General features: G+C 47.2%; 1 protein-coding gene and 1 long non-coding RNA gene across 4 annotated transcripts in view; one reads left to right on the top strand and one right to left on the bottom strand.

Moving 5' to 3' along the window:
* MMP17 (matrix metallopeptidase 17) overlaps positions 1-2,778 on the bottom strand; it is a 49,437-nt gene extending 46,659 nt beyond the window's left edge. Inside the window, exon 1 of one of the 2 annotated variants that reach the window (XM_063173280.1) lies at positions 2,619-2,778. In XM_063173280.1, coding sequence (XP_063029350.1) covers positions 2,619-2,747 — 129 coding nt within the window. In that variant the 5' untranslated portion in view covers positions 2,748-2,778. The remainder of the gene's footprint in view (positions 1-2,618) is intronic. The other variant, XM_063173281.1, reaches the window with a different exon arrangement.
* A 472-nt stretch (positions 2,779-3,250) lies between these two features.
* LOC134427477 (uncharacterized) lies at positions 3,251-9,938 on the top strand. 2 transcript variants are annotated; one of them, XR_010030183.1, is made up of 3 exons: positions 3,252-3,385; positions 4,966-5,066; positions 7,213-9,938. It is a non-coding gene; the product is annotated as an uncharacterized LOC134427477 (long non-coding RNA). The 2 variants fall into 2 exon arrangements; XR_010030184.1 differs by lacking the exon at positions 4,966-5,066 and having other exon boundaries at positions 3,251-3,385.
* Positions 9,939-17,704: the final 7,766 nt, after the last annotated feature.

The following is a 17,704-nucleotide window of genomic DNA, read 5'->3' as shown; positions in this document are numbered from 1 at the left end:
TACTAAGTTACTCCTAGTGTATAGGAAGTTTTTGCTGCTTGCACTCCTGAGACGTCTGAACTCAACAGCCATAAAAAGATGCAATTTGTGAATCTTGTGGTGGGGAGGGGTTGGGGGTTTACTGTAAAGACAGCAGTAAAAATGCAAAGTCATAAATCTCAAAAGCAGTGTACTAAAATTCAGTGGAATCACTCAAGTCAAGCTCTGTTCCATTAGCTATTTTATGTTCTCTTTGTCAGGGCAGCTAATGGAGAAAAATAAAAACATTAATAATCAAGTTAGATTTATAAACTGTGCAGAATATTCCACCAGTAATGAAATCTGGAGAATCATTCCATGTTATATTGCTTTGGGCAGCATGCTGACAAGAATTGCCTTTGAATTTTAGCCCTCTTTCATTCTGCTGAACTTTAATTTGGCCCGCCACCATTGTTTCATTTAAAACAAACTCCAAGCAGGAGCGGAGCAGAAGACAGAGATCAGAGGCACAGTCCAGCTCAGCACTGAAAACCTCTAGGTTACAAGGGGTGAGCATTTGGGCTAGAAAAGCTCTGTTGACATTGTGCTCTGTTTACTGCAGAGAACTGCCGGGTATAATTTTCTAAGGTTAGCAGAGCTTTCTATTGGCATGGTGTCATGTTTCCTAGATTTCAAATATTTGATTGAAAAGCCCCATAGATCTTTAATTTCGTAGTTGCTTCATAAAGTGAATGTCAAATCATTCTTGAGGCTCTCACTTCCCTGAGAGTGGTAATTTTCTAACTAAGCCTCTGAAAATATCTGGCTTCTGTGCTCCTTACTGCTCAGTAGAGGGCATAAGCTTAAACCTGATTTACATTCAACTCCTTTGATTTACACTCAACCCCCTCACCAATGCTGTCTCAAGCTGGAGAGATTCTTTGCCCCAGTAAGGACATCAACAGGAGGGAGACAGCACCCTGACATCAATCATACATCCTAAATATCAGATTCCCAGCCTAAACAAATCTCGGTCTAATGTAACCTCCTTCTCCCGAAGTTAATTTCTGCTCAAGTACCACCATCCCCACCACCTTCTGCTTTGCCAGGCAGCCCCAGCTCTTCAGCAGGGTTTGCATAGAGCGCTCAAATCTACTCCAGGGCTAAAAATTTTACATTAATGCCTGAAAATTGTCATCAGTAACTAATAAGCCCCTCGAGTATTAACATTTACCCTGTAAAAGCTGAGTGCAGCTTATTCGGTAGCGAGGGTAAAAGCAGGTCAAAGACAAAGTTTGAGTTAAATTGACTGGGGCAGAATACATCAATCTGTGTGCTGTTCGCATGAAATATTAATTCCACCTTTAACATCTGGTTACAGAGGAAAGTGAATGCACCATAATGATGCAGGTACACTTTATATTCACCACATTTTCTATTCTCTTAGGAACAGATGGGGAACGATAGGCTTTGTCTTCCCTGGCAGGTGTCTGAGCCGGAGCCTGTGAGCCAACGCACACGCTTGGAGCCGGAGCCTGGGCGGCGGAGGCAGCGTCCTGGCGCACTGCTCTAAGCGAGCCCTGCTCATTAGATAACCCTACCGCGCCGCAAACCCTTCCTCCCTCCCGCCTTCACAGCAGTGCACTCGCAGCATTTGGAAATGTACTAAATTTCAGGGAATTTCTCCAAACTGGCGGGTCCAACCCCAGCACTGCCCGCCCACTCCCAGCCACAGAGGGCTTTCTGAAACGCAGGTTTGATATAGTCGCGGGGCGTCTCTGAGCTACAACTGGTATAAGCTGCAAGAAACTTCTCCTCCTTCAGGAGAATACCCTTAATTTCTTCACTCTCAGAGAGGTGAAGCTGTATAGACCTGCAGAGACGTGACCTAAGCTCTCCATGCCTGCTGAAACCTGTTATATCCTTGCGGACTAAGCAGGCACCTGTGAGGGGAGAAGCAGAACCACAAAGATGCTCGCGCTGTGCAGCCAGTCCTCCACCTGCTGCCGGCACCAAGCAGCCCCTTAACACATCCCCGAGGCATGTCTCAGTCCTAGGGGATCGCTCTGACTCAAAACGTGCCGTTTTACCCTGCTTGCTGCTGGAGTTTGTGTGGCTCCACGGCGGGCAGGGAGCCCTCGAGACAGACCAGCCCTTTCCCAGCGCCTGAGAAATCACCATCCGTGTGTGAAGGCCGGTGAGGCCATCGCGCCACGATGCTCGGCTGGGGGAAAGTTGGGTCACCAGGCTGGGTGAGGAGGCGGCAGGAGAAGCGCCATGCACTGGGTGCTAGGGAGGGGGACTGGCTTCCAGAGGGCTCGGTGCAGTGGGTATGGGGGTGGGGGGCGCTGGGTGCGGGGGGGTGGAAACAGACCCTTCCGCCTGCGCGGGTGGGGGACCAGCTGCAACGAGCGGCACCACGTAGATAATGCTGGAGGGGACACCGGGTGTAAAAGGGCCCGATCAACGGGAGCAGGAGACGGAGGGCAGTGGCGCAGAGGGGGTACTGGGCAGCGGGGCGCGCCAGGGAGCATTTCCAGCCACCGAAGCTCGCCCAGCGCCGCGTGGGCCCGCGATGCCCGAAGGTGGGGGAGTACCCGACGAGTCGGGTGGCGGGGGCGGAGGGAGCGGAGAGGAGCGGGGGGCCGCGGGTAACTCACAACTCCCCGGGTGATGTCCTCCGCCGCGGGGGTCGGCGCCGCGGGCGCTTCTTGCCACGCCAGCCACAGAGCGAGCACGAGGAGCATCTCCCGGAGGCGGGCGCGGTGCCGGGCGGCGGGGCTCAGCATCCCCCCGCTCTTGGCGGCGCCCGGCCCCGGCCCCGCGATGGGCTCCGCCGGGCTCCGCGCCGCATCCGCGCTCCCGCCCCGGGCTGCGGCTGCCGCCGGGGAGGGAAGGAGGCAGGGAAGGAGGAAGAGAGGCGGGGAGCTCCACTCTGTTCCGCGCTGCTCCGCCGAGGATGGAGGAGGGGGGCTCCGCTCCGCCCCACCGGGAAGAGAGGCTGGGGGGACTCCGCTCCGCGCTGCCGGGTGCGCCGTTACATCGCCCCGCTTCCGCAGCCTTCGGAGCGGCAAAGTTGCTGCGGCCGCTGGCACGGAGCTGAGCGCGGCTCAGCAGCTGCAACTGCCGGGAGTCGCCGCGGCTCCGGCGCCGCTGCCGTGCACCCCAGTGCGGCCGGCCGGCGGAGGAGGCGGAGGAGGCAGGGATGCTAATGAGGGAGGCGGTGTCAGGGCTCCGCCCGTGTTGGGGGGCGCTCGCAAGCGCCGTCTGGCCGCGGCGCAGCGCCGAGCCCCGCTAGCGATCCCTGCCCGCTCCCTCTGCGTCGCTCGGGCAGGAGCGGGCTCAGTCCCCTCCCGTTTTAATATCTGCGTCTGGCTGAAATCCCTCAGGATTCCGACACGGTTTTTTTCTAAACATCAACATTTCTGTAAGTACCAGCTTCATCTCCGAGTTTTGAAGGGGCTATGGCAAAGACCGCGTGGTTTTAGCATCACCCACTGACATACTGTGTCAGCGAGACGAATGTCTGGCTTGTCCCCATAAACAGCACAATGGATCCTATGGCCTCTACAGCGTGTCCTCCCTCGAGAGCTGTGAATCTGCCACATGCTCCGACAGGCCAGATGGCAGGGGACACCCTGACAGCTCTAGCTCCTGCTGGTTCAGGATGAACATGTACTTCCTACTCAGCATCTACCTTCCCCGGTTGCTACTGGCATGTGAATGCGTTCAACAGCTTTGTAAATTATTTTTAAATTTGGGTGCTTTTAAAATAAAATTAGAGTTTCTGTTATAAGATAAGTAAGTGGAGATAATGAAGAATGGACAGAGATGAAAAATTGCTTCTAGGTGCTGCTCAGGCAAAATTGTAATGGTCATTGATATGACATCTTCTGCACAAATAGATTAATCCAGCAATGAACTGTAGCTGCTGCTGGAGATATTTAATATCAGACAGCACTGGAGAAAACCAGTGAGTAAGGGAAGAAGAAATCTTTGTCCAAAAGAAACTGGTTAAAGAGAACTGGCAGGGAAACCTCACTTCCTGGGGGTGAGTTTGCACTACCCTGTGTCCCTGTAAACTGGACTGAAGTTACTGCTCCAGCACCAGATATATCAGAGGGAAAACACCTGAATTACAGGGCTCGGAGCCCCACCAACAGCTGCCTGAGCTAAAGAGCTAGCTGTTATCTCAAGAGCTTTTCCCCATACTAAAACAAAGAGCATATCCATTTTCAACAGTTGTAGAATGTGCTAAATTCGCATATTGCAAGAGTATTATTTCCACATCTGTTTCGCCCCACAAAAGCCTCAGAGTTTTTAGGGGGCCAAATGTGAATGAATTTCCCAATCTCTGACCTCCGTAGATCTCAATGCCCTGTTTCCCTGTCTGCTCAGGTATTAGTTATTAGCACCTGTGCTGTGTCAGCACCTCAATGTTTTGCACCACAAGAACCTGCAATGTGAATGATTAATTAGGGTGGACGAGTAGTTGCTTTGTCCATACCTTGTTGAAAGTAATTCCCAACGTATTTATAAACATTTTTAGCAAGCACTTACAAGAGACAAGATGGCAGATATCTGCCATAAATTACAAGACCAAAAGAGTCCACAGCCATGCCAGGTGCAAAGAGCTGGGAAAGAATCTTTAATAGTTTAATTTTATTGCATGAGTCTTCCTCCTTTAATAAAACCCTGCTTGACCATCAAGACCCAAAGAAATATCAGAGAGCCTCTAAACACTGTATTTGAATGTATATGGCATATATACTCAAAGTTAAGCATCAAATTTAAGATCTGAAGTAATCATGCTAACTTCACTTTACCATAGTGAATCTAATAGAAGAGCAGCTCTCCCTGGAAAGTGGAAGTTGTGCCCAAAATAGTGAGACACATTGTGTGGATGCCATCAGCTCCTTACAGCTACAGAGAGCAGAGCTGGGCAATAAAAAGGACCTGGTTATAACAAACTGAACTGTGAACGGTTTTCCTCTCTTTCCTTTTCAGTAAACAAAAAACCCCACTTCAATGGCACAGGTTTAAATCTGCATTTATATCATAAGAACTATATGAGGGTAGATGGAGTTTTCATGCCATTCGTTACCCAGGTGAGTTGCTGAATAGAATTTATTTAAGGAAGGAACAGTGTGATGATTTTAATTCTGTTAGGCATAGTTTCCAAAAAGCATTGTTTATATTTCATTTATTGCAAACCAATGACTCAGTTAAAACAGCATTTCAACACACTTTAGCCAAAATATTTGCTTTGCATAAGAATACAATAGAGATAACTGCAAGCAGCTTGTAAGTAAGAGCAAGCAAATAGGCACCCAGAGCACAGAGCTATTTGTGGTGATGCCTATGGTCTGTTTTAGCCCAAAACTTCCATGCTGAACAAGAAATGCTAGTAAAGCTGATTTGCACGTTCACATTTCCCTGATCTGCCCATTATTGTCAGTGTTCGGAAAAACCTGTAAACAAGTACACAATTTGTTTTCCTTCCACATACATTCCAGCCAAATGCACATACTTATAATATTTTCACCTTTGTGCACCAAGATGACAAGCATGAATCTAAAATGTCATTATCTTCTAGCTATACATGCCACGTGGAAGATGAAGATTTTTCCTCAGTGTCTAGCATAATTAGCATGTATGACAACATCCAAACAATTTAATTTCCTAATTACACAGTTATACAGAAAATATTCTTTGCATTAAATATGCAGGAGTTCTTATCAGTAGATACTATAAAACTTTTTCTGCCCTGTTACATCACTGCAGATGCTTGTATTTTAGCAGGTTCAGAAATGAGAATTTTCTGCCCTATCAACCAGAAACTGCTGTGTGGAGTGGGGGCCAGGCTCCTGCCATTGTCCCTCTCTGTGCAGCTGCTCCAACAGCACACACGGAATTCCCAAGGGGCAGGAAGGACTTCCTCCCAAGTCCAAGCAGTGAATCTCAGACCCTGCGAAGTCTGAGAATGAGGACATTTCTGATATTATCCTGCTGTTCTCTAGAAGATTTGGTAGCCATAGGAAAAAACAATTGCTGGAGTATAGTTTGCTTACTTGTAATTGATATCATCCAGAAACTACTTATTTGCATTCCTACTTTTAAGATTGATGGGTGACCAATGAAATTGGAAAAGCAAGCAATTATTTTTCCAAGTCCAGTGGAAGACACCCAGTTGCACGTATGTTTAAATACTGCTCATGGGAAGTTTAGAGATTTTTCATTTCCCTGAGTAAAGCCAAAGTAGATCAAGTCATTTATAGATGACTTAGAAGTATGCACCTTTTTTACTTCCTTGTCCTCCAATTGAAAAATCAACCTGACATTTTTTCATAGCTTATACTAAAGGAGAGGAAGCAAAGTTGGAAGGGGCATGGAAACCAGCATTTTCCTGCAGGGCAGGGCTCTGTAGCGATGCTGCAGAGATGCTCACAGTGCTCTTGGCCACAGGACTTTGGTTCTCTAATAATCACACACTGGCACAAAGGACCTCCAGCGTCTCACGGATGTCCATCTGCCAGCTTCGGCTTCACAGGCTGAGACAGCGCTAACCATTATTCCACCAGCGCCCACTATCGGCACAGCTTAGTCCCCTCTGACTCACTCTAATGTCTAAATCTCACAGATTTCTCTCACCTAACACCTGAAAAGTGCAGCCTTCCTGGCTTCCCCTGAAGCTGCAGCTCTTCCCAGCCTGCTTCTCCTCTGCTGGAAAACCCTTTTATCCCTCTGCCAGCCATACTCCTGCAGGTACCCATAGCAAATCCTGTTTCACAGGTCTTTTTCCAAGTCTAACACTTGGAAATCCATCAGCACAGCTCTCAAGCAGTTCTCTGTGGAATTCTTTATATCAGATAAAACAGATAAAAGATTTTTTTTCTTTATTTCAAAGATTTTCACAGACAACCCTGCTTTGTTGCTCATTTAGCACCAAGAAATCAGCTTCTTTGTCCACCTGGCCATGAAATCCCCTTCTTCCTTCCTTGCTCAAACACCCGCGCTCACATTCTTGCATGCTGCCCCTTCTGCATGGGAATATTTCCTTCTCAGCAAGCTGGAGGCTATCCTCCCTTCGCCTCTTATAAAAACACTGTACACTAGGACACCACCACCCAATCCCAGTATATTTTTTCCAGTACAACTGTACTCCAAGAATTTGAACTGTATTTTTCTGTAATTTCTTCTATCTCCCTTGCTTGCAGACATGTCTTGTATTCCATCTTCTTCTCTTTATTCCAGGTTTGTGATGCACCCAGCACGAGGTCATCTCAGTCTGCTGCTGGACTCCCTTGGCACTACAGAAACATTGGTGGCAACCCAACAACACCCACAGCCTCAGCTCAAGGCCATGTTACTACTGAGCAGACATCAGCACAGACCATCTGGAACAACACTGGCCACTTCTGCCTCCCTGCTGCATCATGTTCTTCTCACAGAACAGTGTTTGAGGCATTAACACCCATGAATTATAAAACAATACCAAAAAAAATCATGTTCTGCAGGCTTAGCTTTGCTGCAGTGTCCCCAATACAGAAAAGCCTCCATTCAAGGTCTTGTAATAATGAGCCAGGCAGAAGGATGGGTCAGAGCTGCCATGTTAATGCAAAGCAAAGTGTCATTTTCTCTTCACTAGCAGCATTCCTATCCTCATTCACATTGCTTTTCAATAACACTCCATGAAAGGATGTTGATGTCTTGTTTAAGCAATGATGAAAAGTTCGGAGGTTAATTAAGAAGAAGTAGAACACAGTCACTTTACTGAGGAAAAAGTCCAAGAAAAAAAACAAACAAAAAATTTTTAAAGCTACAAAGTATCATTAGATTGCCTTTTCCAGTGGAAAATAGTACTAATTTTAACACTACTTAGACACTACAGACTGTCCTTTGGCCAGGGAGAACCACAAGTCCTCTGACCTGTATTTTATAAAGCTTTAATACATGTTTGTGCTTTCTGTCAGTCAGGAAAAAAATTATGTGGCCTACATCAAAAGCCAGCAGTCTGTTATATTCACACATACTCTGTACCTTACAGAGGCAGATACCTACTTTAGCAATGTCAGAACAGCTTGTCAATTAAATCTGGCCATATATCTTCTTTCGACTTGTGACATGTTGATTGACAGCCTATCTGGAGGCCTGGCCCAGACATCTGGGGGATTTTGCCAGCAAGGTCAGGAGAGCTTCTTCTGCAATGCAATTTCCATCATGGAGCCCTGGGACACATGTTAACAGACCTCACCGGTGCTCTGTGCTGTGGGACTCTCCTGCAAACAGCACATCTCTGGCTTTGGCTTCTTGCTCTGCTCTTCCTGCTTTACCTCCAAAATCCTCCTCTGCTCAGACCTTCTTATATATATCCTGACAGTTCTGTGAAGTCCCTCTTAAATGGTTTTTGACCAGACTCTGCTCCCCACTGAGATCAGTTTTTTGGAGGGCAACAACACTTTAGGGTGCTGAGAGCCCTGGGTTTGAACTCTGGATAAATTCTGGTGTCCTTCCCCTTTCAGTTCTGTGAATCTCTCTGAGGCAAGGATTACTTAGCATTAACAGAGAGCAACAAAAAGCATTCAGACATTTTATGGGAAAGAGCTTCAGACAGCATTCTTAAGGAAAATGTTACCAGGAAAGGGACAGAAATCATTCATGAAGATGGGAGGCAGAGAGGAGATTAAAACAGAAGATGTGAGATAACTGTTGTGGAAAGCTAACATATGGAAAGCTAACAAAGCTAAAATAGTAAAGTATTTAACCAAATTGCCTGGAAGGGCTGTGCAAGTCCTACCAGCTGATCAAGAGGCTCTCAGGACCAGTTCAGGCAAATCTGATGCAGGAAAATGGAGAACAGTCTCCTGATGGCCTTCCTAATCTTGTTTTAAATTTAATTTCTTCTGTTCCTTATCTGACCTATATCTTCTTGCATTTAAGATTTTTATGAAGTCCAAAAGGTGAGGAAAAACAGCCATTAGCCTAAAGCCATTACTGCACTCATACAGCTGCTTCCCCCATATAATGGGATTTTGCAGCCTGAGTTTACAAAGTCACCTTTTTCTTCAGTAAGCAAACAACCTTTAAGATATGTTTGAGCCACAGGTCTGCATTCAGAGCTAGACACTTACCAAATTACATGTCCAGGTGTTTTTCCCAGACCACTTGCTTACAAAGCCCAGTTGGCAACCATGGAACCTGTTTTGAAACATCAGCAAAAACCCAGGGATATTTTGGAGCTAGTGTTGCAACATCAGGGCTTTTTCTTGCTATAAACAATTAATGTATTGGAAATACAGTGTCCATGAAGTTAATGTGGCCTTTAGCAGAGCTAAGCACAGCCTAAGACAGCTGCCAGTGCTGCCCAGCTTCCCTGCTAATTCCCTAATAGGAAAACCCTGCGTTTCTCAGGCAAAGATATTTCAATGCATCAAATCCAGACAAATCATAACCTGCCTTCTCAGCAAAGCTACAACCAAAGGAACGTTTCACACCCTTGATCAGTCCTCCCTGCTTGAAGCCTGAAGGAAGAACATCAATTAAATCCTTACTATGAAACATTTTGCCTTTGCAGCTATTCTCACATATGGCAGTTTCCACTAAGCTTGAAAGTTAAGTGGATTCTCTTGGAAGAGGAAGGATTCACTACTGGAAATTTGAGACCAAGTCCCAGGAGGAACATCATTCTCTTAACTTTACTCTCCCCTGGACTAATGAATGTGAGGAACGAAAGCTCCACTTGGACTGGAAGGATTATGCTTGTGCATGTCAAAGTCATGTGAAATAAGCAACGTAATTTGTGGAGCAATCATGGGAATTTAATTATTTCTCAGGATACAATTTTAATGACTCCTCTCCTCTCCATAGATCTTAAGCAGCTACTGGTGTCGTGTTGCATTAGAAGCTCAAGTTGCAGCAGGCAGAATGGCAGCATGACAAGAGAAAAAAATAAACCTCTGAATGGTTTTCCCAAGAATAAACATGAGGTAGCACAGTGTTTTGCTTTGGAAGTAAATTGCTCATGAACCTTCTGGCTTGAAACTACTAGTAAATATCTCTGTTTGCCATGATGGCCAGTTATAGACACAAAATCTCACTGCTCTATTAAAGGTCTTACTGAAAAGTTTCCCTGTTTTACAGAAGAGCTCCTATTTGCCCTGTGTCCTAAAAAAAACAGATTACCACAGCTCCTGTCACTCACAGCACAGCTCAGCTCTGTGTCTACACCACAGACTAAAGTGCATCATACACATTAAAAGCTGTTACATAAACCAAACTTTTATTATTATTTGAACACAAGGTATTCAAAGGGATGGTTTATATACAGCCTCTTCTCTTAATCAAAGCACAACCAAATGGCTTTTTAAAAACTAATGCTTCACTAGAGAAATGTTTTATTATTTTTAAGTAATCTGATACTTTACCCACTAATTCCCTGTGTTATTAAAGCTTGAACAGGGAGACTAGGGTCTAGCTCCTGCAAATCCTCAGTCAATTGAGTTTGGGGTTTCTAAAGCCTCAGTGCTGAGTGATCCAGACCTGAACTCATTGCATCTGAACAGCCAGAAGAGAGCTGCCAGTGGGCAGGAGGCCCAAAATGGCCCTGCTCTGCTCATTATTAGCCCTATTTTGTCCTGGGAATGGGCAGCTACATGATTTGGGAGCAGGATGGAGAAGGTGGGTGAGCAGGTGGCCTGGAGATGTCATGTCTCCAGGCACTTTGGCCTGGAGATTGGGCACAACCAGCAGTGCCCTGTCACCCCAGTCTGACAGCAGCATCATGTCTCTAAGGGCTCCCTGAGGAAGATACAGGACAGAGCCCAAGATGTTTGGTTGACATGGTGCTGTGTCTGTGGGAAGGAAGGAGGCTGCTACGGCAAAGGTCTGCGGTCCCAGTTCCACTGCCTTTCAGGAAACACCCTAGAACTGACCACCCCAGTAGATCATTATGCTCTGTTGAGCTGGCCTGAGTGTGAGAGCAGCCAGAGTGTGCATGGACAGGGGTGTGGGGGGCTCAGTGAGGGTGTGCTGCTTCCAGCACTTCAACACCCACCTTCTGCCCCACAGCATGCACATTGTACCAAATACCAACCCCTCATCCTGCCAGAGCCATCATTCAGGAGCTCTCAGTGAACACAAGTCCTCACCCAGGGGAAAGGAGCAACTTTTCCTGCCCAGGACAAGTGGACTATATCCTGACAGTAAAACATACTAGGTACAATTAAGCTTATTCCTACCTGTAATGCAATTTAGGTGGGAATGCTGGCTCAGCACAGGAATTCACCTGCGTTTGTGTCTCCTTCCACAAATGGCACTTTGTAGTCACTCAGACAATGGCAGAGACTGGGGTCTGTCTCATCCCTCCTGGAGCACTGCTCCAAGGGCACCTGGAACTGGGACCAGCCCTGCCCTGGGGGAATCTGCTCAGGGTATTGGGGCAGAGCCACCCAGCCGGGGGCACAAGAGCATCTTTCACCCTAGGGCAGCTTGGCCCTGCCAAGATCCTGCTCTGCACCTGTAACTGCAGTGCTGTTTCACTTGTTGGATGTTTTTCATTTTTCGCTCCACCCCACCATAAGATTTTTGCTTTTCCTCACAGGCTGCACAACCTTTACAGCCACAATCAAGGAGACAGAAAAAATTTGTTATTGTATGAGAGCTGAGAATTCTTTCAGAGGTAGCAGAGAGGTCTCCTTTTATTGGCACCAGTAACCAAAAGGAGGGAAACAGTCCCACTGCTTTATAGAACATTTATGTACATAAATTGTGCAGAAACACAGCAGAAGCCTCACTCAGCCCTTGTTTGGCTCTGCACAGGGAATAGCCTGGAGAGACTTCCTGCTGTTCTATAGCTCCCAGCTGAGCTCTCGTGGAACCCTCAGCATGCAGCTAGCACCAGGCTTTCCCTCTCAGCACCTCCCAGCTGTCTGCAAGAAATTTGACATCCAAAGGAAGCCAAAGAAATGGCAATTATCCAGACTGGTAATGGGACACAGCACTGGCTGCTCTTGAGTGCGTCACACACGTGGGGACATCCTGCAGCACCTGATGGCACAAGAAATACTGCCCTCGTAGCATTTTTCTAGTTTACCAGAACTGAATGAGGAGGCAGTGGTGAGATAATGAAGTTTCTGCAACTTCTTAGCACCCAGGTGTCCCTTTGCTTGGGCAAAGCTGCGGCCCTATCACTCCAGCCCAGGCACAGTTCCACAGTTCTGCCCAGTTCCCAAACAAGATACATCTTGCTTCAAGCACCACAAATCCCCAGCTTCTGCTGGGGATCCAGTGCTATGGAATGCTCCAGGGAAGGAGCTGTCAGGTGTGTCACCGCCATAGCAGCCAGTGACCAGCCCCCAGAAAGGACTGAGTGGCAAAACAACAGGAAACACAACTGCAAAATCCTGTGCAGAGTTTACAGAAAAAAAATTATCAGACATGCTAAGAACCTAGTTTAAAGTTATTGTTTTATCTGAGAGTGTTAGATGCTTGAGAAAAATCTCATTTGGAAAAGAAGAAAAGGGCTTTTTTAGCTTTAGTAATTTTCTTAAAAGTTTTCTTTAAAGGACAACTCCAGACATCTAGAAAAAAAATTCCACCCTGAAAAAGCAGAGTTACTTAGAGTTACTTCGTTTTCTGGTCCCTTAATAACTGCTCTTCCAGATTACTTTTCCCCCTTCCCATGTCACTTTTCCTCACACTTCACACCCCTGTAGAAATTACACAGCACATAAGTTCAGTTTTACCTGTACCATTTCCCCGAGACACATTTCCACGCCTGCTTCATGCCTCCCATCTCCTGTAGTGCAGGGTCCAACCAGTCAAGGTAGAGAAGGGAGAGAGCCATCAGGCACATAATGTGCTCCAAGTAGTTTGCTGGGAATTCTCAGGGTGTTTTCCCTCTGCCCCAGAGCAGCTGAACTTCATCATGATACCCAGAACAGCTGAGCTCCATCATGATCTCTGAACTTCCAGCCCTAGCTGCACAGGTAGGGCAAGAGCACACAAACTGTGAGATGCCGAGCACATTTATATTTCCATTTTTTTTTTTTCAAAATAAATAAGAGAGTTGAATTGAGCTTTATCACTTTCCTTTTAAAATTATTTCCTTTGGGAGAGGAAAGAAACACCTCCCAAGCAGGGGAAGGCTGGAGAGATCAGCATTGGGGGCTTCAGCTGTGATGGGTTCCCATCCATCAGATGCAGAGCAGCCAGTGGCAGAGGCAGCTGGGAAAAAAGTTGAATATCTGAAATGCAAAGACCAATTCAAGAACCACATCATGTCCAGCACTGCTGAAAGATAGAAAATGCCTCCAAGGACGTCTCAGCCCTGGTGTTCCAGTTGGCTGTGACAGCTCTTTCCTGGGGTAATGACTCCCACTGAGAGTCCCAAGCTGGGGTGAACCTGCTGGGTCTGACCCTGACAGGTTGAATTAAATCCTGTGTTTTGGGCTGAAATGTATAAAAGGAGCTGAGGAAAATGAACCATGGGAGTTAAGTGATAAGGTGAGAAATCTGCTCAGCAAAACCAACTGCCTCAGAGGTCTCCTTCACATGAAAGGACTTGAGATGGTGCCATAGCAATGGAGAAACAATGGAGTTCCAGAAGAAATCCCAGAGAAACCTTGTTTAAACTTGGTCTACTTAAAAAAGCAATAGGAAAAGTAGTACAGAGAGCTTTGTGCCCTGGGCCTGCTGATGTTCTTACAGGCCCCTATCCCCTCCTGGGGTCCTGCTGCTCCCATGGAGCTTGTGTGTGTGTAAACATGGTGCAGGGCCTGTGCTGGTACTGGGCTGCTGTGATCTCTAAAAATGCTCAGGAACTGCTTGAAAGCTCCTGGAAAACTCCTGCCTCCATTCTGCCTGGAGTTGTGTGGTGGGTATCTGTCACTGCTGTGTTACAAAGGTTAAATGCACCTGTGGAAACCCATGCTGGGTGTGAGTTTTGGTGCAGTTCTGTTAGAGGAGACATTTAGGCCTATTCTTCCCACTGCTCTCTGCAGTATCCCCAGGCTGGTGGCAAGGCTGGGACGTCGGCTGTAGGAAGCTGTCAGGCTATGGCAAGGGGCCACCCTGGCTGGACTGTCCCAGTTCTCCTGCCTGCTGAGCATGGGCTATGCGTGTCTTTCCCATGTGCATAGTCAGTGATGCCAATGCATCCAGCTGCTGTGTGGGTTTCCCACAGGATGCACACTGAGTGCTCAACATGATGTTCACAGCCAGAGATGGCACAATAATCTGAGCAAGAGGTGTTAGGGGCTCTTGGAAAGGTCAGCCTTTTGCAGGTCAGGCATGCTGGGGCTGCTTTTTCCTGTCTCAGAGCAGGTAAGGAGTTAAAGGTCAGTACTTGTAAGTCTTCCCTGGCAAGCATCCAGACCTTTCAGAGCATGGATACCTACCTGTTCTTCCCCAAAGCTGGACACTGCAGTCTCCATGCTTAGGAAGGAGGAGGTGACCTGAAGGTTTCCAGGATGCTGGAGGCACCTGGGCAGTCATTCTAGGCTTCTTCTCTCTGTAAGCAGCTCAAATCTAGCTGGATGTGCCTAAGTGTTTAGTCAAGATTTGTCCTGCAAGGGATATGCCCTGGCCTTTGAGAAGCATACCCCTGCCATAGGACAGGCAGTTCCAAGGAAGCGAGCGATGGCAGGTACATCATGCTGGTACTTGGCTCCTCACCTCCCACCCAGCATCCCACTATGTCCCACTGAAACCAGTCCCCAGCTGCCCTGACCATCACTGTAAGCTTGGCCTCGCTGCCGGAGACCCATGAGGATGAGAACAACCCTTGGCTGGAGCATGGGATGCCAGAGCCTGTAGCACAGCAAATGTCCCAAACGCCAGCAGCACTGCCTCTCAGGCAGAGGCTGTGCAGAGCTCAGCACGTTCTAAGAAGCTTCAAGTTTGTGTCAAATACCAGGCTAGAGGTCTGAGGATCACGTCTTCTGACAGCTCATTCTCCTGCAGGCTGGAGATCGGTGCAAACACAAGGAAAGGCTCTGATCCCCATTATAATGCTAATCTCCTCCAACTCCCAGTAGGAGCTGAGTAGCATCCTGTTAATGAAATTATAACCATGGCTCACACGGTGCATTTCTGCTGAACACATCTGAAATCTCTTTCCCTCAGAGGCTACATAACCAACGCCTGGGAGTTATCTTGCTGCTGTTATAGTAGCAACACGATTAGAGTGCTGAAGCTAATTTAAATCCTGTTGAATGCTATTATAATGCAGTGAGTAAAGCTGGTATGTGACATGTTTAGATATCCTTAGAGTGGGCACATCAGGCTGGTCCCCAAAAAGTTTAACGGCTACATTCAGAGACTTCAACATAAATTGCAAATCCTTCATGAGCAGGTTATATTTGATGAGACTTTCAGGTGCTTAAGGTACAAGTCTTATTTAATTGTGTGATAACTCCAGGACTTTTAGCTGGCCCCATACTGAAGTACCTTCTTCTATCTTCAGTTATCCTAAGCATCTTCCATTACTGCAACATCTCTGCTCCCAATGTGAGCAACGGGAGTGGAGCTGTGGGAAACTGCTGTGCTAAACTTGAGCACTGGCAGTGAGGCAAAAGTGGAGCCTAGTCGTATATGCCAGTTGTGTTGGGGGTTCTTCTAGTCTTGCTTTATGGGCTTAGGAGGGATTTGGGGTGACTGTGGGGGTTTTTAAGAGCTGCTGCGTTTTGTACCTCTGAAAAAAATGTCTGTGTGCCCCTGCCCTGTCAAACAGCAATGCAGCTCCCATGCACAGCCAGGACATCACCCTGGGAGTTACACAGAGGCCCCGGTGCCCTGTGCAGCACAGCCCTGGCAGCCCAGCTAATAACAAGCAAACCAAACACAGGGCTGAGAGATTTTGTCTTGACCTTTACAAGCTGCTGCAACACCCCAGAGCTCCAGCAATTGCCACCTTGCAGAGCCTGAGCAAACAACTCTGCAGGGAAGCAGGGAGTGGAATTGGTCCCTATCCCAGCATGACAGCAGACTGCAGCCTCAAGCTGCTCTCCTGAGCCTGACACTGGGAGAAGTGTTCCTGACAAGCATTTTATCATTGTTCTGGTGATATGGAGTCTGGTTGAGTTGTGCCTTTTCTCCTGTCTTCTCCAGCATACATGAGGGCAGATCACAGGAATGCAGTGGAGCAGAGGGCTCCAGATTTTACCACCCCCCAGACAGTCACAGAACATTTTGTCCCAGTTCAAGTCAGCCCCACCTCTGGCTCTTGGCCATGCCAGACATGGATTTCACATCCCACTCCATTCTCTCCCTTCACCTGATGCTGTCAGGATGTTCTCTTAAGGCCAGCAGGCAGCATTGCGCTGGTTTCAGCCCTTGGTGGGAGCTTTGTCCTGATGTTGCTGCCCCAGCCACACCATGATTTTCTTCTACCGAGTTTAGCATCCTACCCCACAAAAATATAAGTGTGTGGAGGGGAAGAGGAAAGAGAAATGTCTACAAAGAGCAGCAAGGAAGGGATCCCAAACTCTGTGAGGAGTTCATCTGTCACCTGTCTTTATGGCAGTTTTAGAAGATATGGCAAATTTAGTAGCAGCAGCTATATCTTTACCAGGGTAAAGCAGCTCAGCTCTTTGCCCCAGCACAGGTGTCCTGTAGCCTTTGCAGCCCCAGCCTTGTCTTGGCTGCCCACACAGCAGGGTCAGCTCTGGGAGCCTCTGTCTTCCTCTGAGCCAGATGTTCCCTTCCTGGGGCCATTGCCTACAGAACACAAGACTCCTCCAGACCAAGGTATCAGCCCAGAGTTGTGTGGCAGAGCTGGAAACTCAGTTCTCCTGATCTTTAGAGCCTCTCCATTGCTCTTCATCTTGGCCATCAACATCACCCTGCTCTCTGAGTCCTGCTGTAATTAGAAACAGATAGTGAAGTATTTCAGGAGGGGAGGTAACATTCCCCAAATGAACTCATCCTTTCAGTTCATGTGCTGGCAGCACAGGCTGTCACAGCTTTATTTTTAAATGGCCTTTCCCTTTATCACCAGAAAAATTTCTTCCTATTGACCTGAAGAGCACCAGCAAAGTCAAGTGGAATATATATATATATATTCTTTCCTACCCACTGAACACGGTCATTGTTAATCTGAGCATGTTAAAACCAAAAGGGGCAAGATGTGGAAGGTGTTTAACACTAGCTTGATGGGAGCAAAGGGGAAGGGGTGAAGACCAACCTTGCTGAAGGTAGAATTAGATGTTTAAAATGGAAGTGAAGAGAGTACCCGTCTTAAGACACGTGGTACCTGCCTCCATATCCCAGAACACAGCTGTGGCACAAAGACTCTTGACAGACAGTCACTGGTCTGGTGGAGTTAACAGCAGCCTGAGAAACATGGCAACATGTTCACATGGGTAAAACTGGGAGATTCAGAGTAAAAACCCAGCAAAAGCAGCTTGCACAGCTCTGCCAGGTCACTGGGAAAACTCTTTGTAGCCACTTTGAGTCAAGGTAACAGTCACCTGGGGACTCTTAGCATCTTTTTAAGTAGACTTCAAGGATAAATTCAAGGCCGGGGAAGGCAATGCAGTTTTAATAAGCAGTGACTTCTTTTGGCTTGGTTAGCATTAATAAATAGCCATTAGCTATGCAAAGGAGCATTTGCATAAGCAGCATTTGAGGGCCAGGTTATGGCAAGACTGTCTCAAGTGAGGATGAAGGGTGGACCAGCCTGGTGCTCATGCCAAGGTTCTTGAAACAAACAAATTCACTTGAAGCCCCTTCTCTGAAGTGTGCTGGA

Source organism: Melospiza melodia, chromosome 20 (assembly GCF_035770615.1).
Source record: "Melospiza melodia melodia isolate bMelMel2 chromosome 20, bMelMel2.pri, whole genome shotgun sequence".
In the NCBI taxonomy this organism is placed as follows: Eukaryota; Metazoa; Chordata; class Aves; order Passeriformes; family Passerellidae; genus Melospiza; species Melospiza melodia.
The sequence above is the reverse complement of the archived record's forward strand: the minus strand, read 5'-3'. Positions and strand labels throughout refer to the sequence as shown.